The 25,927-nt window shown below is 41.8% G+C and overlaps 1 protein-coding gene across 1 annotated transcript in view; it reads left to right on the forward strand.

The window, feature by feature from the left end:
• Positions 1–25,383, forward strand: part of LOC118110465 (acid-sensing ion channel 1) — a 44,407-nt gene extending 19,024 nt beyond the window's left edge. Inside the window, exons 3-10 of the mRNA XM_035158220.2 lie at positions 19,886–20,036; positions 20,258–20,385; positions 21,262–21,412; positions 21,538–21,594; positions 21,812–21,965; positions 22,314–22,405; positions 22,517–22,596; positions 22,909–25,383. Coding sequence (XP_035014111.1) covers positions 19,886–20,036; positions 20,258–20,385; positions 21,262–21,412; positions 21,538–21,594; positions 21,812–21,965; positions 22,314–22,405; positions 22,517–22,596; positions 22,909–23,019 — 924 coding nt within the window. The 3' untranslated portion in view covers positions 23,020–25,383. The remainder of the gene's footprint in view (positions 1–19,885; positions 20,037–20,257; positions 20,386–21,261; positions 21,413–21,537; positions 21,595–21,811; positions 21,966–22,313; positions 22,406–22,516; positions 22,597–22,908) is intronic.
• The last annotated feature ends 544 nt before the right edge of the window (positions 25,384–25,927 follow it).

Below are 25,927 nucleotides of genomic sequence, written 5' to 3' on the forward strand. Positions count from 1 at the left end.
CGGAGGCTCCGTGTGTGACGGGGTCGGAGAAATGGACGCAGGGCAGGACGTAGTGAGAAGAGGCAGATGGGAGCAGTTGTAGTGACAGGTGAGGAAGCAGGCTGAAGTCTGCTGTAGGTGTGAGACCCGCTCGGAATGAGGCAAGGACAAAGAGAGGGGAGCAGAGAAGGAGCTGGAGGCTGTTACCAGGAGCAAAAATGAGGGTTATAATGAGTAACGGAGGGAGAAAGCAGCGGGATGGGAACAAGAAAGACTCAGTGTCGTGTCGTCTTCCTCTGACACGGCTTTAATGAGTCATTTACTTTAATATGCAGAAGGATCCTGCGCAAGTTCTCTGCTCACATTAAATTTTTTTTTTTATTACTGTCTAAGGGGAAAACTATTGGGAAAGCAGACGATATTAATTTCTCGGTGGTTTGATCAGACAGAGGTACACACAGGAGCACAAACGTCTGCACAGATAAAGTGCTGTTGGAGGAGCTGGTGACATTCGCAGCAACAACAGCCGCCTCCAGGGAGAACAGCCGGGAGACTGATTAGTATTTTCCCGATGTGTCTTTGCACTTTTATATCAACCTCGGTCTGGCATTTGCAGCACAATTACTTAGCTAATCAGTTGACCAGTGATGGCTCCGGCTCGGCCCGCAACATTTCTCTTTGTTGTTTCTCCCTCTTTTTTATGCGTCTGTGAGAAATATCGACACGCTTGAGGAAATAAGAAGCAGGTTCACCGGCGATGTGTGTTTTTGTTTTTGTGTATGTTGTTGTGTGTGTGTGTGTGTGTATTGTTGATTTGTTCAGACCTTGGCTCCTCCGGATGCTGCTCTCTTTTGACAGATTATCATTATGACATTTTGTATTTACCCCACAGAATACAATGTAAACTGAAGGGAGGCCTGGGAGAAGATAGAAAGACATTTACGGGCTGACTGGGAAAGAAAAGAGGGGGGGAGGTAAAAAATGGCTCGGGGGGTCCATCCAATACAATGTCAGAGGAGGATGCTCCAGTAGGTCACCTGTTAGAGCACACACCATTAAAACTGCTTCTTTACTGCAGCACCACTGGTTTAAATCCAGGCCCAGGCCCTTTGCTGCAAGTCATGTCATTTAGTACCAGAGTTCACACTGTATCCACATGAATATCCACACATTCACACTGACCTTGTTTGTGTGAAGACGCCATGTGTAGTGTCCTGATGATGGCATTGTATCCTCAAAACCTCTTCTAAATCCTTTTCTAAATAAAAAAAATGTTATTAGTTTGGTGGAAATGAAGTATCCACCGTTTTTATTTCACTCTATATCATTATGATACTTTTACCACATACAGTATTTCCTCGCTGCTGTGTCCTCTCCTGACTCATTTTACCTGTGAGGGGAAAACGATGTTTGCCTCTCACTGCAGGTCTGTGCTGCAGCTGCAGAAGCTAAAATAAAACCACCGTGGAAAAAAAACAACTCTACTTTCTCATTCAGCCATTATTGACTAAATAAATAGTTATTTTTTCGAGATGCACGATTCACTTAACCCTTTAAACATCTTGGACACTAGATAAATATTTAGCCAAGCAATTTAAGATTTGCATTATTTATATCTTACCAGCTTGAAGCTTTACCCAAAATGTCAAAAAAATCCCATCGGATCATGTTCCTAGTTTTAATATCTACTATAAACGTTGGATTTAATATGTGCTTTATGGTATCTAACTGTGTAATTCAGATTTATAGTGTTTCATTAGGGCAGGACTTTGCTGTGTGTCGCATTTGATTTCTAGTTTTGGTCTAATTTGATTCAGAGTAAGGTTTGTTATGTCTTATGATTAAAACAAAGTGTGACCACTGAAACAGGCATCACCGCTTAGTGAGTGATGTTCACAACCTCACACAACCTCCAGGAACAGAGGACATCAGTCACTGCAGTGTGTGCATGTGCTTGTGCATGTGTGTGTGTGTGTGTGTGTGTGTGTGTGTGTGTGTGTGTGTGTGTGTGTGTGTGTGTGTGTGTGTGTGTGTGTGTGTGTGTGTGTGTGTGTGTGTGTGGCCCGGCAGAGAATGACAGGTATATCTAAAGAAGTAAATTGGTTCTGCGTTCTTTGTTTACTCCCTGTTGGTCATTGTTTCTCTGCCACTCTGATAAGTGGAGCACAGCTGAAGTTGAAGCCGTGGCCGAGTTGTCAGACGTGCTGACTTGCTCATCTCCTACACACACACACACAAACACACACACACTATGTCCTCCGGGTGACAGGGACACACCTGTTAAAGTAGCAGCAGCAACTTATTATGCTCCTCGTGTTGCCGGTCTGTGCTGCCTGCAGACGCTGCAGTCTGCCTGCAGGACCCTGCCGGTCCAGCTACTCCTCGACACCTCGGTCACACTTTAATGCTTAATTAAAGTGACGACCAGTATGTTTTCAGTCACAGGATCAGAAATCGAGGTTGATGGAACAGTGCGTCACTCTTGGACAGCCTGTGCTTGTAATGTCGGCAGAGAGTTTGTAAAATGATGCAGGATATTTCGCACACTTCTGTTCTGACCTGGTTCCACGACAACCTGTGACTCAGTTTTATGTCTGATTCAGCACTGGTCTTTTAGAATGAAAAAAAAAAGGAAGTGTTTTCGTGGAGTTTACTTTTTATATTCGAAGACAGATCGACATCCATTACAGGAGAAGGTGAAACATTATTGATTTTAACAAAGTTCAAATGGCTGCATTTATCCAAACATCTTCACGGTTAACCTCACACACACACACACACACACACACACACACACACACACACACACACACACACACACACACACACACACACACACACACACACACACACACACCTAAAGAGGAAGGACCAGCTGGAGCTTGTTGTGAACATTCTCTGCAATCTTCTCCTGCCGGCCCCCTGGTAAAATGTTAAATGGGTTCGGACATTTTCGGACATTGGGACGTCTTTGCTGAAAACAGCCTTCTGCTGCAGGTGCAACTCACAAAGCCATGAGCTGTAAACCAAAACAACGAGCTGAAAGACACCAAAAAAAGCCACCTAGAAGTGAAGGGAGGGGCAGGGTTGGGTGATAATTCTTTTTTTCTTTGTGACTGTGAGTGAACATTTGTATTCAATTAAATCCTTTGTTGGTATAATTATTATAGAAGCTTTCAAATAGCTGAAAAACATCATGTTTACTCAAAATTATTAGTTTGAAAGTAGCTCGAGCTAATGTGATGCTATGTATACTAAAGATGAATTATGTGTGAGGGGGGGAAGGTTAATTAAAATAGTAAATAACTAAAGACAATAACCTACTTATGGAAGGCCACTGAGCAATCAGAGCATTAGGCCTTATACTCGGAAATTAGTTTTGGCCTGATGGAGCCACTCATTACTCTATTGTTGCTTGGTAACAAGGGGGTGGCTGCGTGTGTGTGTGTGGGTGCGTGTGTGTGTGTGTGTCTTTGAGGAGTTATCAGTGCCTCACGTTATCACCTCTGACACCTTATGAAGGACAGTGTTGTTTTAATTATAGACTGATATCAGCCTGCGGTGATAAATTTGAGTGGCATTCATTAGGGTCTGTTTTCTATTGGCATGTGAAGACAGACAAATGAGTTCCACTTTGTGAAAGAGGTTCATAAACGGAGGGATGGAGGAGGACGGGCGCATAATAAATAGCAGAGGATTAAAAAAAGAAAGAGGTGAGAGGGAAGGAGAAAGTCAAATGGTTCCTCTAAAATCTTCAGATAATATTTTGTGTAATTAAAATTCCCAGATTTATCAATTTAAACAAGGACACTGGTGAATTTAAAGGTCACTCTGACGTTTTTCACTGCAGGAAATTCGATATGTCACTGCAGTACAAGCACATTTATCTAAATAATGAAAAGGAAAGATGACTGAATTACAAGTTGCTGCTGTTTCAGTCGTGACAGAGCGATCATTTTGCTTTTCCTGCTATGATCCGTCAAAACTGCTGTGGAAAAGGATAATCAGCATAAAAAAAAGAATTTCAGAGACACTGCACATGTTCCCTAATCAAGCATCTGCTCAGTCTAAAGGTGGGTCGACCTACATGCATATTGTGGAGGAGCATATATGCTAAAATCTTATATACTCTAACATTTTTATTTATAAAGGTCTCCTGCAAAAGCTTCAATTTGTCAAACCAGACCTCAGCACTGCTCCCCTTAGGTAACAACTGAACTCACAACCTTCTCCCTGTATCTCACAGGCGATTTATAGGGGGTTGAGGGGGGCGGTGACATCAGCTTCAACCCCTTGACATCCTTTCAATCCTTCCATCCCCTCTCAGCCGTCCCCACATCCCCTCTGAGAGAGAGTGCTGGTTGTGCAGATAGAAAATTGGTGTGCGCAGGTGATCATCCTGTAGTAAGTGCAGGTAACTAGACCCCGGGATCCGCATTTTATTTTCAAAAGTTGAAACCTGCCTGCTCCAGCGAGATTTGCGTTGGCGGGAACCAAAGCAAAACATGAGGAGGTCTCAGCAGTGGTGGAGGAGGAACACTGGCCAGAGCGACGTCGAAAAAGAGAAGGAGGAAAGTGCTCTTTGCCTCAATGTCACTCCCTCTTTCTTTGTCACAGTCAGATTGACCGTCGGCAGTATGTCGGTGGCCGCTACATCATCCATAAAGATTTGACCATCTTTATCTCGTTACTAGATATATGTAATAAAGAGACAAAGGTCCAAAGGTGAAACCAGACCAGCAAAAGGAAGGAAGGAGCACGTAGGGAGTCGTTTAATCTGTATATTTTGTGTTTCTTAACATCAGGCATCTTAGCAGTCATACGTAACGACTCACTTTTCATTTTCAGGTTCACAGAACCAGATATTTTCTTAGTCAGTTGTTCATTTTCATGTCCATCCAAGTCAGGGCAACGCTCCAAATGTGACTCACCTATTAATGTGAAAAGAGCGAATGAATGAAGGATTTTTACTTCCACAACCAGATGCTGGCAAAACAGCTTCTCCTACTCTGCAGCTCCATTAGTGCACTAAGTGGTGCCCTTGTGTAATTTTCTACACAGATGCACTCGTCTTTGACCAGAGCAAAAGTCGATTCGCCCAGAATAAGTGAAAACATCTGCGTAGGTTTGGATTTTATGTTCAAATAAAACGCAGCATTAAACTGAAGGTCAACAATGCCCGAACCGGGGAGACAATAGACAGGACTTGTATTCATGGATACATCCCGAAAACCTTCAGGACCACTATGTGCAGATAAAATCACAAAATAATATTTAGCTAGATGGAATATATCTTTTTTTTCAGGAACTTCCTCAGGACAAGTATTGGGACACTTGTCACTCGTTTTCTGTAAAAGGTGAAATTGAATTAGTGCAGAATTTATTTTACTCCTTCTCTCATGGTTTTCCCTGAGTTGTCTTTGGTTACAGAAAATGAACGAACACACGGAGACGCACTCTGACACCTGTGCTGTGCTCTGTGTTCAGGATTACAGTGAATATCCGTCTAATTGAGCTGTTAGTCTCCCGCTATCTATCCCTTTTTTGTCACCATGGCAACCTCAGCCTGTCAAGAGGTGGCACAGACCTGACCCTCTACTTTCACCGACATCGCTCTCTCACTGGAAGCTCAGTGGGATTTCTTAAATTTGAACCAGCTCCCAATAAAAATGAAAAATCGAGAAAGGCACCACAGCTGAATGCATTTTTTTTATCCCCTGTTTTTTAACTGATGGGAGAATAGTTGAAATCTATAACAGCCATTATGCGGAGGAAATCTGGAGAAACAATTTTATAAGAGCCAATGATTTACAGATGCAAATCAATGTCATATCCATTTGTCGCAGATTGGCACGTCTCTGTTTATAATTGCCCCCCTCTATCAGTTATTGGTCGAGTGAAATATTGTTTCAAGTGCTTTCTTTCCTTGTTTTCAAGAGCTTCCAATTATTTTTGAATGTTTTGCAAATTGGGCCCAGACAGTTCTGCCGTTTTATTTTGCACTCAGTCCTTCACACTCACTTCCACACACATCAAGAGTGTTTTCCTTTTTTACTCCCTGTCTTGTTAGTGCGACTCGCACGTTGGGGCTTTTTCAGTCGCAACACTTTTGACTTTTGAAAAAGACTGATTCGACAATGCAGGTTGTTATATCGAGCCTTTAACCCGAAGTTAGTGGGTTTTTAAAGTGATATCGTCTGGTAGACCACAACAAAACAACATAGAGGATGACAAAGAAATGAATAAGACTCCATGCATGAACATACAGACACTAACATAAGCATTTATAATGATGCATCTAATGATGCCAGATGAAACTTGTTCTTTTAATTCCAACTGAAATTAAAGGTACTTAATAATGATGAAAGAAAAGGAGGAAATCCGGTGATGTAGTATAAAGTACGACTAAAGTTGGGTCCAAATTCTGAGGCCGAAAATATTTTTGGCCCAGATTTGGCCGACAACCCACATCCGGCCCATTCGGCATGGAATGATGACACTTGGATGGTTCACTCCTGTTTGACAGATCTGGGCCACAAGTAAACCTAGCAATAGCCCATGTCAACCAAAGGTGCCAAAGGTGGCCCGAATTAGTTTTATTTGGGCCAAATTCACCATTTACCCCCTGGGCCACTTTAAGTTCACATCCAGATTTCACCTCGCCGAGAGCATCGCATGTTTACATCTGTATGTTGGCCCCTGGGATGGGCTGCATGTCCAGGGTTAGCCCGGCCCCCCCCCCTGGGATCCTTAAAGACGTCATAGACTATGGATGGCAGATCTGATTAAAGTGGGGATTTAAGAACTTCTCTTAAAGAGGAGCACTGAGCTGCTTCCCTGAACTTTTTTTATGGGCTGTCTGCAATGCAGTGGATGAGACAGGCTGGGTCTGCTCATGGCTTGTTAGATAGAACCGGGAATCAGGTTGGAGCGCATGTTCAGAGTTGTCGATGTGCAAAACGTCACAAAAACAAGCACAAGCAGCCTGTTTTTTATGATGAAGTCACACTTGATCACGCACATTTCTTTCAAGGTCCCACATCTCTGCAATCACCACTCAGGGAAAGTGTGTAACCCTGCATCTCGACTGGAACCGCCTAGTGTGTACGTTGTTACAAATAAGATTAAAAATCAGCCACATCTGTCATTATGTCTTCGGTCTCCCACGTTTTTTGAAATCGGTTGATTGAAAATCCTCTATTTTGCAGCAGGCAATAGCTGAGGGGGAAGCACCTGGGCAGGGAGGGCAGGGAGAGCAGGAGAGCAGCGCTGATCTATGGCTCTGCAGTAGAGAGGATGGACTGTGAATTTTTCAGACAATGACCTGCTCGATTCCCACAGCAGCTCTGTCAGACATTATACAGCCTTTGTACTGGGGAGTAAAGTCTGTTTAATGACTGGTTGCAATGATTCAGACATTTCCTTTCACACATGCAGCTCCTCCGGCTAATGTCTAGAAAATGTCAGGTTTGTAGTGCAAGTGTGAAAGCAGCTTCTTTTTTTCTTTTTTTTCTCATTCCCCTTCCACTGTTTGCCAGCTGCTGTCAATCAAACACAGACCCGCCCCTCCTGCCAGAGGAAAAGGAGCATTTCATATGTGTCCATAAGAATTTGCTCTTTCACTAATTCAATAAAACAATGATTGATATTTTACACGTCTGATTTCAGCTGGACTTCAACGATTAACAAATTTGAATTATAGTTTGAATGTATATGAATAATCCCCACCCACCCTCACCTCCATGCATTTAGACAAGGTTGAAAACTTGACGTTGAAGAATAAGTCGACAAACAAACAACCTTTCTTTTGTTTTTCATCTTGCCGTCTTTGGATTAGAACTCAAAACACTCCCACATGCTTCTCAGATGCTTCTGTATCGTGATTGTCCGCTCAGGACGCCTTTGCTTGCTATAACTTCCTCACATTTCAAAGCAAAACAACAGAACTTTACTGGCTTCCTTTAGTGATGCGTAACACGTGCACAACGGCCGCTTGAAACTATGAGGCCTGACTGTCTGTGTGGATGGTAAAAACTTTAAAAAAGGAAGTGTAAAAGTGACTTTAGTGCATTTTGAAACCGTGGCAGGACAAATTAGAATATGGCGGACAGCCCTGTTGTAGATGATGAGTGGGATAAACTGCTTTTACGTGGTGAGATGGGACATATATACCTTTGTCGGAGGTAGTGTAGGAACTCTTCCCCCACGTGTGAATGCATTTCGAAAAAGAAGTGACAGCCCTGGTCTGTGCCGTATGCTCTGTGTCTGCTGTTCTGTTTGTGTCACTGTCTGCTGTCCTTTTCTGTCTGACTGGAAACAGCCGGGTGGGCGAGTCCACCACCGAGTGTTTATTTCTGAATCCTCGCAGTACACACACCAACCTCCTGACTGCTCACACCCACTCTCACTCACACACACACACACACACACACACACACACACACACACACACACACACACACACACACACACACACACACACACACACACACACACACACACACACACACACACACACACACACACACACACACACACACACACACACACACACACACACACACACACACACACACACACACACACACACTGTCCAACCAACCAAAGAAACACAGAGCGTGAGACAAATAAAAAAGGATTGATTCTTTGAAAAAGAATGGCTGAACATGGCTCATTCCTCTTTTTTTTGTCTCTCTGCAAAGGAAAAAAATCCTAAATGGCCAGAGGGTATGGATGTGTAGTCTACTGATGCATATTTTAAAAGAAGAAACATTCATCCACAGGCTTTTAAAACTTATCCTCTGATGTAGTTTGACCGCTGCCTGAGCTCGGCTGGAGGACTCTTAAGAGATGGAGCGTGTAGTTATGTGCTGTTTAACGACCGCTCCAACTGCAGTAAAGTGTTCAGAACAGTGCAGTTAATTCATTTATCATTCATTTAATTAAACCTTTAGCTTGGTAAATGAGCGTGACCCGGACGTTCTTACGTATCTGTTACACGTGATTCATCTGACAAACGGGACATTTTCTTTGACATGTTGACCTTTGTGCGTGTTATCTCGCCTCCCAGCTTGAACCTACCGCGCGTTGTCGCTTTGAGATTGTGCAGGTAGCGGCGGCGCCAACGCTGCGTGTTTAGGAGTCGGGAGTTGCTTACACGCACGCTCTGCGAAATGAATTAATCTCCTGGTATTCGGCAACAGCATGTGACAGGCTGGGAAATCTAAAGCCTCAGCGGATTCCTCTCAGCAGAGTGTGAAATTTGTCACACGGAGGAGGTTCACTCCGGGGGAAGAGCTGCGGGAGATTATTTTTCTCTTTCCCTTCTCCCCCCTTCTGACAGATCTCCCGCCTTCTAAACTGCACCAAAAAAGTGACAGGAGACCCTGTAATGAATGCATTCATTAATTTAGCTTCATCCCACCTTTTGCTGGGAGGTATTTCAGAAATGAAAGACATCTCATGAAAAAAGGTTCTTTTTTTTTGCAGCACAGAAGTGGAAAGGTGCTCTTCTCCTGCAGGAAAGCGCCTCCAGCGCCTCAGTCTTTTGATGTTTTCTTACTAATGAAGGTGACGGCCTCCTCCTCCTCTTCCTCCTCCTCTCTCCTCCTCCTCCTCCTCCTCCTCCTCCTCCTCCTCCTCTGCTGGGACGAACTCTCTGGTGATCAAATTGGCCTGTAACTAAGAGCTCTGGGCTGTCCACCACCACTCTTCACGTTGTCCAGCCCCCAGTAGATCTACTGTATGAGCTGGTCCCAACTCATCCCTCAGAGGAGCTGAACTGCATTATTACAGCCACTCAGATGGTGAATCATGGCACGATGCCGAAAATAAATCTATGAGTGCTCCATTGTGCAACAAGACTATGTGCGTGGGTGTTTTACGAGCGGCGTCCAGAGGGAATGGAGATGCATGTACTGTATGTCACGCACTATCCGTCACCACATCCCTATTGTGTATCTGTGCGTGTATGTGTAATGTTATACTCTGACATTACCATATGTCCATACTTCCTTACGGCCTTCGTCTAACCATAGAACATAGTGTCTCTGACTTATTTATGTGGCTTTTTTTTCCTGGGAAGCTGTCTGACTGTTGCCTGCGCAGCATTTCCTAATGGGAGGTGTCCGTTTGAGCAGGCTTTCACAGAACATATTAGGAACACGACAGCACGACTACACCCGGGCAACTCGGAGAGGAGAGCTGCTCCGGCCCTCCCATAAATCAGATCTCATTTATTTTGTCTACTTCAGATGACATTGCGAAAGTAATTAAAACTAACGTATAAGCACGCTACACAATTTCATTAAGAGGGTGAGGACGGTATTGATTTAAGTCAGAGTAAATTATGAGACGGGGCGGTACGAACCTACAAAGTGAAACATGCAATTTCCAGAGCCTTCCTGGGCCATTACCGAGTTGGAGTCAGGTGTCGGGTAAAATGCTCGCTGGCAGCCTTTTGGCTCTTCCTTAAATTCATTTTCCTCCGCCCTGCTGCAGGGGTGATACCGCTCATTATTACACTATGCATATGATTAGACATGCACTGAGGAGTCTGCCATACAAATTTAGTTTGTAGGACACATATACAGGGAGACTGGCATTCATACACACATACAAACCATACCTACCAACAAACATCCACCCATTAGAAGCTACAGTTAACACCAGCCATTACAGTTAATCATGTGTAGTTCACAGCGAACCTCAGGTCCTGGGCTCCGCAGCCGTGTGGACGTGCAATCATCCGATTATAGAGACCAATTTAAACTGAAATGACCCGTCATTATCAGCACCGCACTGAGGCACAACTCATTCAGACCCAAGCTGGCCTGTGGTTCTGTACAGTGTAGTGAGTTAATCACACTGATGAAATGTTTGGCAACATATTTTTCATACTTTATTTAGCTTTTCTTCAATAGCGCTACTACATCTACTGTCTTTAAAAATTATGACAGTATATTAAGCACCAGTCACAACAAAATGTATTATTTTTATTTGGACATTTGCAGAACAATTATTCAAATACTGTTCATAAACAAATTCTGCTGCTACTTTCAATTACTTTGCATTAAAAAACAATATGTTTTGCTTGTCCGGGACAGGCGCATTCAAATTAAGACAAGAGGTGGCCCTGAATATGCAAGAGGAAGGACCTGACGCATTAATTCCGCTGCATGAATCATGTTTTTGTTTACAGCACCAGCGTTTGCCCTTATTACCAAAAACTTTAGTTCTGGAAGATGTCTGACGAGGACATTTGCGATCTCACATACAACCCCTTCAGAAAAGATTTAGGAAAATGTCCTGACCTCACAGTGGCCCTTCAGCAGATGGAGTAAAAAGTGTTGGCGCCTCTGTTTTCACATTTCTTGTTGACAATTTTCTCTCTAAACCTCTAACGTAACTGATTTAAGGCCCAAACTATCCCATAATTAACAATGCAGCAAAGGTTGGAGAAAATTCCAAATTAAAGAGAATAAATTTGTGCAGTAGAAGTTTATATTTTACTTTTTCCTCTCCCTTGCTTGATCTCATGAAGCCTCAGATTAATCCTCGTTCTGTTGCAGTGTTTAGAGGCAATGCGGCATTTCCCTGCACATTACCAGTATAATCATGTATAATATAATCAAATATAGATAAACTGTACATTCTACAACGCTGCGGTCACACGTGACACATGAAGATTTAATCTTAGTTAACCCTGCTGTCTGCCACTTCAGTTGTAGTGAGGCCTCTGCCCTTCTGACAGGGCCCGGGGCTGTTTATCCCTCAATGTTTACTCGGCTGTGTGTGACAAGAGGGCGGCGCACGCTGGAGTCAAAGCTCAATAGCTGCTGCTGTTGCTGCGATGGCCTCTCCACCCGCCCAGCTCTTTTCCTCTCACAGCGCAGAGCGAGCGTGGACACCGCACATGGTTTGGCACAAGCGGGCAGGCAGGAGATTACAGGCGCCTGTGATTTTTGAGACATGCAGGGGAAAAAAGGAGGCAGAGGAGGTTTTAACATCCCATACGGACCCGCTGGATATCAGGGTTCAGCACAAGGGATGGAAAGAGACGAAGGGGGTCGCACTTTGCAAGCATTGCAAGTGCTTCATAGCTTTCATATATTATTTTAATGTAATTAAAATGAACAGAATAACTGCCTGATAGTGAATGTGTTAGTCTTCCTATTTGTCATCTCACTGTGCTCTTGCTCACTTGGGGGTCGTATATGCAGATGCCAGCAAATTGCAGGAGCCTCAATAGAAACGTCAACGCCTCTTAATAAATGTGAACTGGCAATTTTAGGACATTTATATTGCCCATCCAAATTCACACAATCATTTCCATTATCCACCGGGAACATTCTGCACGGGAGGAATTTGAAAGTGTCATTTTCAGTTTTCGAGGAGCCTTTCAACCCAAAAAACATCCCTCCTCCTTTGAGGAAATCGCAGACGCAGGTGGTGGAATTACAGGTTACCTTCCTGCAGGGTGTTATTTCCTCTCAGTGCGTCAGGGATACTGCGGGTCCATCCACCTCCGAGAGCAGGGACTGCATTAAACCAACAATTAGTCGTCCTCAGAGACGGTCGCCCGCAGGCTCGTCTGCCGATAAGTTATTATATATCGTTTTGTTGTGAATCTCCTCAGAAACGGTCTCTCGCTTTAGTTCTCTGCTGATTTGGATCTCACTGTGCCACATTTGTCAGAATGGCGTGAAGAGTTGGTAGCATCTGGTGATTGATGGACTCATTAGTAATCGTCCACCAACCAGGTCGTTGGTTCGATCCCTGGCTCCTCCACTCCGCGAGTGTGAATGATGTGTGATAGAAAGAGTGGTGCGTATAGAGGCTCTATGAATGTATGTACATGGATTCATTTGATGCTTTGAGTGGTCGTTAAGAGTGTTTTATAAGTACAGTCCATTTACCACTGACCATCATCACAGCTTTGATCGATGTAGTAATATTGACAACCTGATGAAGTAATATACACCTGTAATAATATTTATGTTCCTGGGGCCATTTGTCTGTAGATGTTTATGCCTCCATGCCGGTGACGGCCGATGGCAAGAAGCTTTATGCTTTCAGGTTGTTTGTCTTTTCTTGTGGACACGATATCTCAAGGACACCTCGAGGGAATTTCTTCAACTTTGGTACAAATGTTGACTTGGACTCACGGATTAGCTGATTAGAATTTTGGTGGTCAAAGGTCACAGTGGCCTCACAAAACATGTGTTGGGCCTCTTGGACATGACATCTCAAATCTGCCTTTAGGGAACTTCTTCAAATTTTGACTCAGTTGTCACTTGGACTCAGAGATGAACTGATTAGATTTCAGTTTGTTTTATTCTGATACCCAATGGACATTTTGCAAATAATTCTTGTACTTTAAGTATTTTAGATGCAGGACTTTTACATCTAGTTTCCGTCTTGTCTCTTCTGCCTCCCAACAGTAGCATAATGTACCCACACAGGTTATAAAGAGCTGTGACCTCTTCTCACCTGCTCCTTGATGTATTCAAACACGTGCCTCATTTAACCTGTTTCCTCAAAATTCTCTCTGTCATGCTGTGATCAGCACAGTTCTGATTTTAAGATAGAGGCAGCACTTTTCAGGCATATATAACTTAAGTGAATACACACCTTCCGTTTTTCCTCATATGATATGCTACCCGCTCTACCCCTTAGCCGGCGCTATGATGCTTTACTCTCTGAAGGTGATAGGTACTGAGAGCCCGACCGGTGTCTGGGAATAAGATGAGAGAGGAGGAGGACTGTCTCTACTGGCCTGTGAAATATTCATCAAATGGAGCAGGGGCGGGAGGGGAAGTGTGGCAGGAGATGGAGAGGAGTCCGCCGGGTAAAGAACATCATAGTTCGGGAGACACAAGGGAGCGAGGGAAGAGCGAGGCAGAGCGGGCAGGAAGGAAATGGAGGAGGGAAAAAATATTTTTATTGTGTGGGAGCTGGTGGTTAAAATCCCAAATATGATGGATAAAATCCCCTCACAACTCTGGAGGAGGTTTTATGATATTTCTGCCAGGAAGAAGCAGGTATGATAGGAGAGAGACGGATGATGGTTTCCTAGATATATTGAGTTATGACATTTAAAGGGATTTCAAATAAACACTCGCTTTCCTCGAGCATTGAAAAAGCTCCTGCCTCCAGTTGTCTCCTCTATTGTTAATAGTGTGGAGGACCTGACATCAAACATCAAGTCTGCACCTCCCCAAGGTGTCATCAACAGCCAATACACCGGACATGATGGTCTCGATTTGCATGATCAGTTCTCACTCATTATTCTGACTTTGACCTCCAGAGAAGTAGTTCCACTTCCTTCTACACAAGAGTATTATTTGTTAATAGCTACTGAGAAATTAATCAACCTTGAACAACTTGAAAACAAATACTAAAAAACGATTTCATTATTTGGGTTTTAAGGTCAAAATTATTTATTTTGTTTGTCAATAATGACATAAAATATAGAATCCTTCTGCCTTGTCCTTTTAGAGCATGAAGAAAAGCTCTAAGGGTCTCGCTGCCCTGCAGGATTCCCCAGTTATTGCTAAGTATGAAATACAGCAGAAGCTGAATGAAATTACTTTTGCTCTTATGTGGTCATAAATCAAAGAACCGGCACCACCTCCAGAGGGAACTTCTGGGAACCCTGAATATCTGCACAAACTTTTCATGGCATCGCTATAATACTTGTTGGGATATTTCAGTCTGGACCAAAGTGGTGTTTTGTCAGTGCAAATATAAATATCTCTGTAGACGTAGACACGTAGAAGACACAGACGAAGACGTCAAGAGAGTTTGTGGTGATAAGAGCTGAAATGAGCTGTAAACAAAATCACATCGCAGTGAAATTTATACGTTACATCTGACTGCTGCACCCTTATGCTGCAGAGAATTTGTTGCTGTTGTGAACGCGTCTGAGCGGAAAATCTCCTGTCGCGTTGTGAGAGTGTGTGAAAAACTGCGGAAAAAGTCCGGACCCAGTTCTCTGAAAATGGCTTTAGTTACCCGTACTCCCCGAGGAGCCCTGCACTTCCTCTCTACCTAAACTCTCAAGCTTCTCATCTTAACGTCTTTACTTTGACAAACAGTGACTCTGATCTGGGCATCATTATGACACACACACACACACACACACACACACACGCACACACGCACGCAAGCACACACACACGCGCACACACACACACACACACACACACACACACACACACACACACACACACACACACACACACACACACACACACACACACACACACACACACACACACACACTGTGCCTCTGGCATTCAATCCGCCTCCTATAGTGTATTTTCTCTTGTGGATCTCTGTTCCACCCAATTAGGGTGGTGAGTCAACTGTTCATTCAGAAGCAAGCAGAGGAGGGGGTGGTTTGGCTCTGATGCTTTTTTATTCTTGAGTTATTCTAACCTTTGAGCTGCAAACATGAGTGATCAGTCTCCAGCATTACCAAGACTTCAATCTGTGATCAGTCACCTTCACAGAACATAACAGTCTGCACAGGCTTTGTTAGCATGTAGATGAGCTGATTGCTTTTGTTTTCACCACGTACTGCAGGTCCTCTTTAGGTTTTTAGCCAGGTTAGCGATGTGGCTTTAGGGAAACAGTGGGTGTGATGTTTCCCTGTAACGCAGGTCTGATACAGAGCTATAGGGGACTGGTCAACTCCATCCACACCTCCCTCACCCATGTTGGTAGATCAGGAGGAGGAGGATGAGGTTTAATGAATAATTTAGACCTGAACAACATTATCTGGTGTTCGTGTTAATCCATACACCTTTTGCTACTGCTCTGCTGGTTCTCAAAGCACATTTGATCATATACATTCATGTAACAAACCCCAAAGATGAGTTATTTTTACAGGAAAATAGTTTTTAATGTCAAAAATACAATGATACATTTTATTAGAATCATTATAACTATTAACTATTCAACCTCACAAAGTCAATGGCTGAGACAGTGCTTATAGATCTATAAGAGCCTTGTGCCATCACAACAATGTAGAATATATTTATGTAATATTATATATATGTATCTTTATAAAAAATGGTAAAGCTCCTGCCTTAACAATTCTACTCGAATAAAAGTTAAGTACCAGCAAAGCATCAAAAGCAGAAGTACACACTCTGCAGTAAATTGACCGTGTGCCTGATTTATTGTGACAAATTACCAGCCATCGGGTTTGTAGTTTGGCTGTTAAATAAATGAAGTGAAATTAAAATAGTACAATATTTTGCTCAGAAATTCAGCTAAGTTTAAGTATCACGTGGCATAAAATGGAAATTCTCCAGTAAAGTAAGTGGGCCGCTAGCATGGCTGCAGACTCTCACTCTCATATTAATATTCATCCCTTTATGTATGTTCAGAAAGTGAATTCATGTGTGAAAATACTCAGTAAAGTGTGAAATTTTTCCCGATTTTCCAGGTCAGTTGAAATCCTTGTAGAATTACAATACTAAATTACATAAGATGCACGACAGGAGGCAACAACTGTGTGTATAATTTTAGTGCCGGTCACCACGGGCTGCTGTCTGCTTGCTGTTGCATTTAAATGGCATTTTCCCGGTGATAGCTGTTTAAGTGTACAACATAATAACAGCGAAAGTGTTTGCACTTTAGCGAGATGGCTTTAACGTCTTTGAAACCATCCCCATAAAACAACAGAGCTGTAATGGATTGAACTTCGCCTGCTGAGGCGTCTTTTAGGAGCTCACAGTTTGGAAGACTGTTCTGCGACCGTGTTAAATGGATGGCAGAGTGCATGGATTTGTGATGTTGATATTCGTTCGAAAATCTAACGTTTCTCTAAAAACACAAACGCGTGGTTACGTGCATCATGATTAATAACAGCAGAGCTCCGCTGAGTGCTTTTCAATACATGGGAAATTGTGTTTGAGTGACAGCTTCATTGATTGCACAGCTCTGAAGATTATCACCTGTGTAAACTGCAGCTGGTGAGTAATGTTTTAAATTCTGCAGAAAAAGGAGGAATTGATTTATTTTTTGGAGAGAACCTGTATAGTGGAGAAACGGTGTGAAAAATAAACGTGTCACAATTCTCAACTAAGCCGAACTTTGGCTTTTAGAAGTCGGTATTTTGCTGCGTCGTCGCCACACTTATTCTAACACTTCCCTCATGTTCCATATGATTTCTGCTGTAGGATCCCATATTATTTATACGTGCACAATAATTTATTCATTCGTCATTACAAACAGAACAAGCAGCCACAGTGTGCACGCTGAGCAGTTTGTGCATTATACATGTTTAATGTGTTGTATTTGAATTCTCATACCACCTCTGTCACACCACCAACTATTTAACAAGAGACAGGGAACAAGTGCTACCTGACACCATCACCGCACATCTGCATATCGATCAGATGCTGGTGAACATCGTGCACCCGTCACACGCAGGAATTTAACGTCCGTGTCAAGCAGTGATTTATTTATGAAGTACAGTTAGTGCAGCCACTGTATGATCTGACATATTTGTGCTTTTGTTTGTGCAGAGAGGGGCAGCGCCTTCCTGACAACTGGAATTCCTCTTACAGATGTGGAATCCGTCTCCGGGGTTCATAGAGGTTGTGAATGTGTGTGCAGTGAAGGTTACTTGCAGCAGGTTAATGACATTAGAGCAGATATTTGGAAGACTGGATGTTTGATCAGGGCTTTTACGACACGATGATTGTTAGCCCTGGCTGGATGTTAATGTCCTTCTGTCCATCAGTTGAATTGTCCATCACTTTGGTTTAAAATGTGACATTCCCTACATCAGGGGTTCCCACTTTCCAGCCCCTAACCCCCAAAATAACTATGACACAGACAGGCAGACCCCATTATTGTGTTTGAGCTACAGTTCACAATAAAACCACATGTACATGCACATTTTGCAATGTTTCCTGTGGTGCTGTAAACTGACCTGCAAATGATGCGGTCGCTAATCTGTCTTAATCACCTCTGGAGTCACATTGAGACAAAGAAAATCAGAAGGATGATCATTATTTGCATGATTTTATTATTTAATTTAGCAAGATTTTCTTTTTTTTTAGCTTTTGGAACAATTAAGAATTGTTTTTAGATCTTGCTACCCTCCCTCTGTGTCTCACGACCTCTCAGGGGGTTCCAACACCTAGTCTGGGAACCGCTGCCCTTGGATTGTTTGGCCTTGGTGGAGGTATACGCACCACTGAGTGGAGTTACCTCAGCCAAGGAAGTTAATTTTTCATCTGCTCTTGTTTGTTTGCCTATTCATTTGTTATATTACGAATCTATAACATTTTGGATCGGATCCAAATCAGGGTGAAGATGGAGAATTTTCTTTTCACTCTTTGTGAGGTATAGGGCGTTTTCAACATTCTCAGAGAATAAGTCATGGATCTTGATTTTAAAATAATTGTTTAGGGGACTGATATTTGTGAGTGAGTCCAATTTGGTTCAGATCCAAGTAGAAAATCCAGGTCTAGTGAATTTAAATTAGGTTTCCTTAGGGGACTGTTGGTCCTTGGCGGAGGGATGAGCTCTACTGAGAGCCCTTAGCAAATGTTAGCATATTAACATGCTCCTGACAAAACAGAACATCTGGCATGTGGACCCTTCATCTTGTCTACTTGAAACAAAAATGCCCTCTCTTAGAATTATCTGTCCTCCTGTTATTTGTGAATCGTCGTGCATTTCATTTCTTTCTTCAAAGCCCAGAATGTTTTTTTCTTCAGCAAACAACTGACTTTAGATGATAGATGTCTGAAACATTTAAACTGCCCCGGGCAGCACCCAAACTCTTTCTCAAAAAATTTTGCTTGGTTTGTTCTTTCTAATCAGAGATATGTCATTCAGTGCCATAACGCTGAACAATAGCCTGCTCTGAGCATTCGAAGCTAAACTGCCTCTCTCTCTCTCTCTCTCTCTCTCTCTCTCTCTCTCTCTCTCTCTCTCTCTCTCTCTCTCTCTCTCTCTCTCTCTGTCTCTTTCACTTTGCGTCCCTGCTCTCCGTTGCTCCTTGCTCTCCCACTCTCACTCATTCCCCCTGCATGAGTTTCTCTGACTCATACGACACTAAGCGCTTTAATGCAAGATTAACCCTTTGTTAAAGTTAAAGCTCCGTATCAATGACCTTTCTGTCTAAATATGTCATGTGGGCTTTACATTATATCTTGCACAGTTTCATTCTAACGTTTTTGTCTCGGCTTTCCTTTAAAAAAAAAATTAAGGCTACATTCTTCCTGGCTGGGTATGTGTGGTCGCCATGGTAACGTCAGGACCATTATGAGTACCTTAAAGAGCGTGCGAGGGAATTTAAAATCACCTCTCTGCCAATCTCCATCATCTCACTTGGGTCGATTGTATAACTCACAAACCCACAGGAATACCTCCTCTCTCTCTCCCTCTTTTCTTTCTCCTCTTCAATTCTCCTCTTCTGTCTCTCTCTCTCTCTCTCTGTCACACACACTGCTTTTTCCCCCTCATACTGTTTTTGTCATACACACACACACAGACACACACACACAAACACACACTCACTCACTCACTCACTCACTCACATCAGAAACTGAGACAAACACTGACCCCCAGTGGAAAACTATTGTTAGCATCTTTGATGAAAAAAAGCTCTTTGCAATGCAATGTTAAGGTGCTTGTACTTTAACAGTATTTTCCATTTATGCTATTATATATAGACTTTTACTGCATTTTAAATCACAAACATAACCACTGCAAAAAAGACGTTTCCCCTCTTAGATGGTTTAATTTAAATTACTGCTTGAGGCTCAAAGAGAAAACACGATCAACTATTTCACTTAAACGGCAAACATTTGAGAAATGTCCAAAATAAAACTGTATCAGAACTTAATTTTTTTCCTCCACTTCTCATGTGTCTCAGGTCTTCACCCGCTACGGGAAGTGTTACACCTTTAACGCAGGCGGTGATGGACGCCCTCCCCTCCTCACCACCAAGGGAGGCATGGGTAATGGTCTTGAGCTCATGCTGGACATTCAGCAGGATGAATACTTGCCAGTGTGGGGAGAAACAGGTGAGGCGAAGATTATTTCCTTCACTCAGATCTGATTATCTATCACAGTCCACCAGTGTGTGTGGGCGGGTGTATGCTTGGTTTGTGTGCCGGTGTGTGGGCGTTAATTCTTTAGAGTGTGAAACCCAGACAGAAAACTCTTCCAAGTGTCAGGATCCATTAGTGAAATAACTTTTCACCGTGTGTTGCTCCGCTCTCTCTCACTCTTTGTCTTCCTGCAGACGAGACATCGTTTGAAGCCGGGATCAAAGTTCAGATCCACAGTCAGGACGAGCCGTCGTTCATTGATCAGCTCGGCTTCGGAGTGGCACCCGGGTTCCAGACATTTGTTTCCTGCCAAGAACAAAGGGTACAAACCTGTGCATGTGGTATTTGTTTTATTACAACTGGTCATATTTTTGTAAATCAACTCTGTCAGGTGACATCAAATTGTTCATTTTGTCCCAACAATTATCCAAAGCCCATGTGTATTAAACTAGAATGGGTCTCAGTAGAGTGCAGTCCTTGGCCACAGTCCCCACAAATTCAGTCAAGTTGCACCAAATTTCACACACGCATAGATATCGCTAAAAAAAAAACACGCTGCCTGATCCGGATCTGCACCAAAATGTAATGGGTACTTTCCTGACCCATAACACACCCTTCCACCAACTGTCATGTTATTCCAGAAACCAAATCATTTTTGGCAATTAATTAATTGGCTCAGGGGTAGAGCGGGTCATCCTATAACCAGAGGGACATCCCAGTCTTCCCCATTACACACGCCAAAGTGACCTTGGGCCAGATACTAAATCCCAAATTGCCCCCGACAGCTGTGCTCTGTGCACTGTATGAAAGTGTGTGTTAATGGGTGAATGGCAAAAAGCTGTAATGTATCAGCTCATTTTATCTGCTATAAATAAACTCAATATATCTGGCTGATACAAATAGAAAAAATTTATATAAAAAAATATGGAAGTATTTTTTCACTACAGTGCAGTAGTTAAATTTGACGTTATTGATAGTAATGATGCCAAAACCATGAAAATAGGGTCCAAATTGTAATAAAGCAACATTATCACATCACTTCTCTATTTACGCAGGGGTTTGTTTGTATATTTGTGCGGTTTATTCTTCTACAAGTGGCAGAATCATGATGCTTGAAATATCAGCAACAGTAATTGTGTAGAAAAACAGTTGCTCTTGTATAAAACAGTTGAGTAATGTGATGCATGATGTGTTGCAGCTGATATATCTCCCCCCACCCTGGGGAGACTGTAAGGTGACGCCCATGGACTCGGACTTCTTTGATAGCTACAGCATCACAGCCTGTCGCATCGACTGTGAAACACGCTACCTGGTGGACAACTGCAACTGTCGCATGGTGCACATGCCTGGTAGGAGACCACACTTACTGCATGTTGAGTCAGAGTTGCATCAATCATGCTGCATAATAAAATAACTGAAGGCACTTTAACAAGAGAAAGGGCACTGATATGAGTGTGTGTTGCTTTGGCTGCAGGCGATGCACCGTACTGCACCCCCGAGCTCTACAAAGAATGTGCTGACCCAGCTCTCGGTAATAAAAAAAGTTTGTCCCGTTTATTCCTGGTTTGAACTGAGAACACACACACACACACACACACACACACACACACACACACACACACACACACACACACACACACACACACACACACACACACACACACACACGAACATCACCCCATGGCTTCTCCACAGCTGCACTGATCTGTTCCAAAGGTCAAGCTGAGCTCTGGTTTCTTTCTCTCCAGATTTCCTGGTGGAAAGAGACAATGACTTCTGTGTTTGTGAGACACCGTGCAACATGACCAGATACAGCAAAGAGCTGTCCTTCGTCAAGATCCCCAGCAAGGCCTCCGCTAAATATCTTGCAAAGAAATACAACAAATCTGAGCAGTATATTAAGTAAGGAGTGTAGATAAATACATAATGTACACACTACACACACACACACACATTCAATTTGCATCTGACATGTTATTATATTACAATATTTAATAACATATTTTACTTAAGGGAAAATAAAGTAACCCACAGGTTTGTAAAAGAAACATTTACCTTATAAAAAGGTTTGAAATAAAAGAACTAAAAGAACCACACCTATAATACGAATGTAACCCAAAAAATAAAATAGTTACAATACTTTATCAATTGGAAATGTGTTTATTTGTTTACTGTTTATTATCGGCAAATAGGATAATGTGAAGTGAAATGTAATATTAATGTGTTGACTTGCTTATTTTGTCTCCACAGGGAGAATCTCCTGGTTTTAGACATATTTTTTGAGGCTCTCAACTATGAGACTATTGAACAAAAAAAGGCTTATGAAGTGGCTGGACTTTTAGGTACAAATCTTTGTTGACTCTCTGTTTTACACTGATGGGTGGATGGGTTACCTTTCTGATTTATGATGAATTCTTGTAATTTATCATGTTACTACATTTGTTTTATTCCAGGTGATATCGGTGGTCAGATGGGACTTTTCATTGGGGCAAGCATCCTCACTATTCTAGAGCTGTTTGACTACTTTTATGAGGTGAGATTGAAGAATAATCCTGATGCCTGCATGCACTTTTTCTGGAAATTGTAATGATCTGATAAAGATTTTTACCAAATTTAGGCCAACAAAAACAAACAAGGAGACAGTATTACCCCACAACTATTTTATAACTATTTAGGGGAGATGGCTTTGAAACCGTCATGTTGGGAAATACCTTTACAGAAAGTATTTATGTATTTGATTGGTAGTTTTGGCAGTTAAATGATTAAAATAGTTTGATCCTTGAGCCAAAACCATATACCGTTTATATAGATAAGTATGTTATGACCTGCCTCTCTGTATATTCAGGTGATCAAGTACAAGCTTTGTCGCTGCTCCGATAAGAAGCACAACAACGCTGACCAGGGAACAGTCCTGAGCTTGGATGATGTCAAGTGTCACGTCAGTAACTTTCACTAGGCCTCTGCAGCCAAGAGGAGGAGCCACTCCTTCGTCTCTGAGCGGCTTCATGAACTTTGTTCACTGCAGTTTGCTGAAGCAGACTCCTGCAGCAACAGGGAACGTGTCTGAACTGTCTCTGGTGAAGGTTTATGAGCAACGAGGTGAAAAACGATAATGTGGCCAAAGTAAGGAGAAGGCCACGTAGACGGCATGACAGCAGACACCGGTTATCAACATGTTGTGATGAGTTCAAAAACGTTAGAATAACTGCATGGTCATCTGTAAACAGCTTTTAAAGACATAGCAACAGATTCAGTTAACGGGGGCATGAACCTAACAAAGGTTCATATGTGTTCAGTTAAACAGAATTAGATATCCCAGATGTGCCGTGGTGTTTTTATCAATTTGTAGAGTTTTTTGTAAAATAATTGGTGGCAGATTTGTTTTCACTCACAAAATGTCATTAGTTTTATTTGGAAACTTGCATGTCCCCATTGTATATTTATTTCGCTTTTATCTTTCAACATAATGCTTTATATTACAGGTGTGTGAATTCCATTTTATTTCTCCTGAGAGGTTTCCTGGAAATAAGCAAATAAAGAGAGGTCAAATAGAGAGCGATCAGTGGGTTTACCTCCAGTTATCTTTAAATGCTAAGTTACTACAACCTTGACATTTTATTCAGAAGATAGCGGGTGAGCTGAACTTGCTAAATCTGAAATGTGTCTAAAAACAAACATGAAATTCAGCATAAATAAGGAATAAAATGTCCAATAGTAAATAAATATTTATTAGGGTTTAAATTGACCACATTTTCGCATTGAAGTTGATATGGAAATCAATATTAAACTCTACAGATTACTTAACCATATGAAGCAAGTGTTTCTCTATCGTTCCTGTTATTTGTACAAAAAACCCTTGTTCCAGCAAACTATATTAGAAGATAACAGACCTGTGAGACTACTGTTTTCTTTAAATCACAATTTTTTATTAGACTTTTTCACCAAACTACATTTTTATATTCATGTCATCGAACCTTATCCTATGTCAGTCTTTGTGCATTTTGTCAGTTTACTCTACTACCTCATCTTGCACGGTGACGCCGCCATGAAGACATTGTAGATCATATTTACCCGACAGACAAGGCCGTGCTAATATTCTCGTTAATTTCTCCACAAGAAAGCGAATAAGCACATTTCCCAAAATGGCAAATTTAATTAGACACAAATACAAATACAGTAGGATAACTGGGCTAAAAGCATTTTTTTCCTTTACAAAGAGATGGATCCACAGAAATAAAATTCACAAACCAGATTAAGAACAAATATTTAAACTCTTCTCCATGTCAACCAGGCACTATGCTGTAAGATTGTCCTTCCCCTGTCAATGATAATCACTGTAGAGTAGACTGTAGATCTCAGAAGAAATTAAGAATAGAAAGAAGTGTTTCCTGTTAAAGAGTGGGCTACAAACCAGACTTCAGTACATTCATTTAAGGGAATGTCATACATTTGTACACGTACCCAGATGCTGTTCATCGTATTTACCTGCAAAGATAAAATCAGTGAGAATAAACATGTTGAATGTGTTTTTCTAACTTGCATGTAGCGCTGTACAGTAGGTGTCTTAAATGGGGTCCATCGATGAACAGATGACTGACTGCATTCTGTCATTATCTGTTTGTGAGTTTGATTTTATACTGCGAGCATGTATTTATCTGTGTGCGTGTGTGTGTGTTTCCAGTGTTACCCCACATCTGTGCCAAATTCAGAGGTGAACAAAGGAACATTTTAAATGCCCTCGTATCAAAAAACACTTTTTTCTTATCAGTCTGCAACAAACCATCTTTAAATATCAGTTTACAGTTTATTGATTTGCTAATCTTTAGAAGGAGTGGGAATTGTATGGTGTGTAGCTGTGTGATGTTACCATCAAGCCCAGTCATACCATTTGCTGTAATTTAATGTATATATTGTAATGACTATGGATAATAATCTTTGTGTATTTGCATATTCTTATCTGTCTAGTATTGTACTTGTTGTATTTATTCATTATAAACTAGCTGTTTTTACGTACATGTTGTAGATGGTTTATTTCTCAAAAGTATATTTATGAGACACAATATTCAAGTATACAGTTTTTATTTTTGTTTGTATTGCTATAATCAGTTCATCTAATTATATTCTACTCATCAGTAAATGAAAGTGGACAACAGAATTCAATGCATCTCGAAAGTCCTGTCGGCCATGTTTCCAGTTTTTTTTTTATATCTATATATATATGAACTATATGAAAGGATGATTATTTTAGTCTGGTGATCTGTAGATAAATTATGAAGCAGTTATAATATGATGGATTAAACGTTTACGCAGCTTTTGTTCACTTGACGTGTTCTGTCATCATTTGTGTTGTGAGGTACAGATGTGACTCACAATCAACAGCTTTATTATTGTTGGACAGTTTCTGCTCTGGGCCATTGTTTTTCAAATCAGATCAATCTACAGGAGGAGACATTGCTTTCTTTTACACTGTATAACTTCCTCATATACATTTCCACATATCTACTGTTATTGTTTAGCTATGCTGGCAGGATGGCTATGATATTTTTAAATTTGATAGACTTAACAGGTATTTAAGTGATTGCCATTAAACTTTATAAAGACATTCATGTTCTCCTCGGGCTGAACTTTTAAACTTTTCATCAGGTCTAAACTAAAGTTTGTTCAACACTTTGCATTATTATTTGGTCACAAATCAAACTAATGGGATCACTGAACTCAGAAAGGTTCCATGTGTAAAAAACAGAAATATAATCTTCCTCACGAGGGATAATCCTATGAGGAACCACGTGCAGCTCATTGAACTACGCCTCATGATGTGATGACTATATATATTTGTGGTGGACACTTCCCTGCACAATAAGCTG

This window comes from Hippoglossus stenolepis, chromosome 6, assembly GCF_022539355.2.
Source record: "Hippoglossus stenolepis isolate QCI-W04-F060 chromosome 6, HSTE1.2, whole genome shotgun sequence".
Taxonomy (NCBI): Eukaryota; Metazoa; Chordata; class Actinopteri; order Pleuronectiformes; family Pleuronectidae; genus Hippoglossus; species Hippoglossus stenolepis.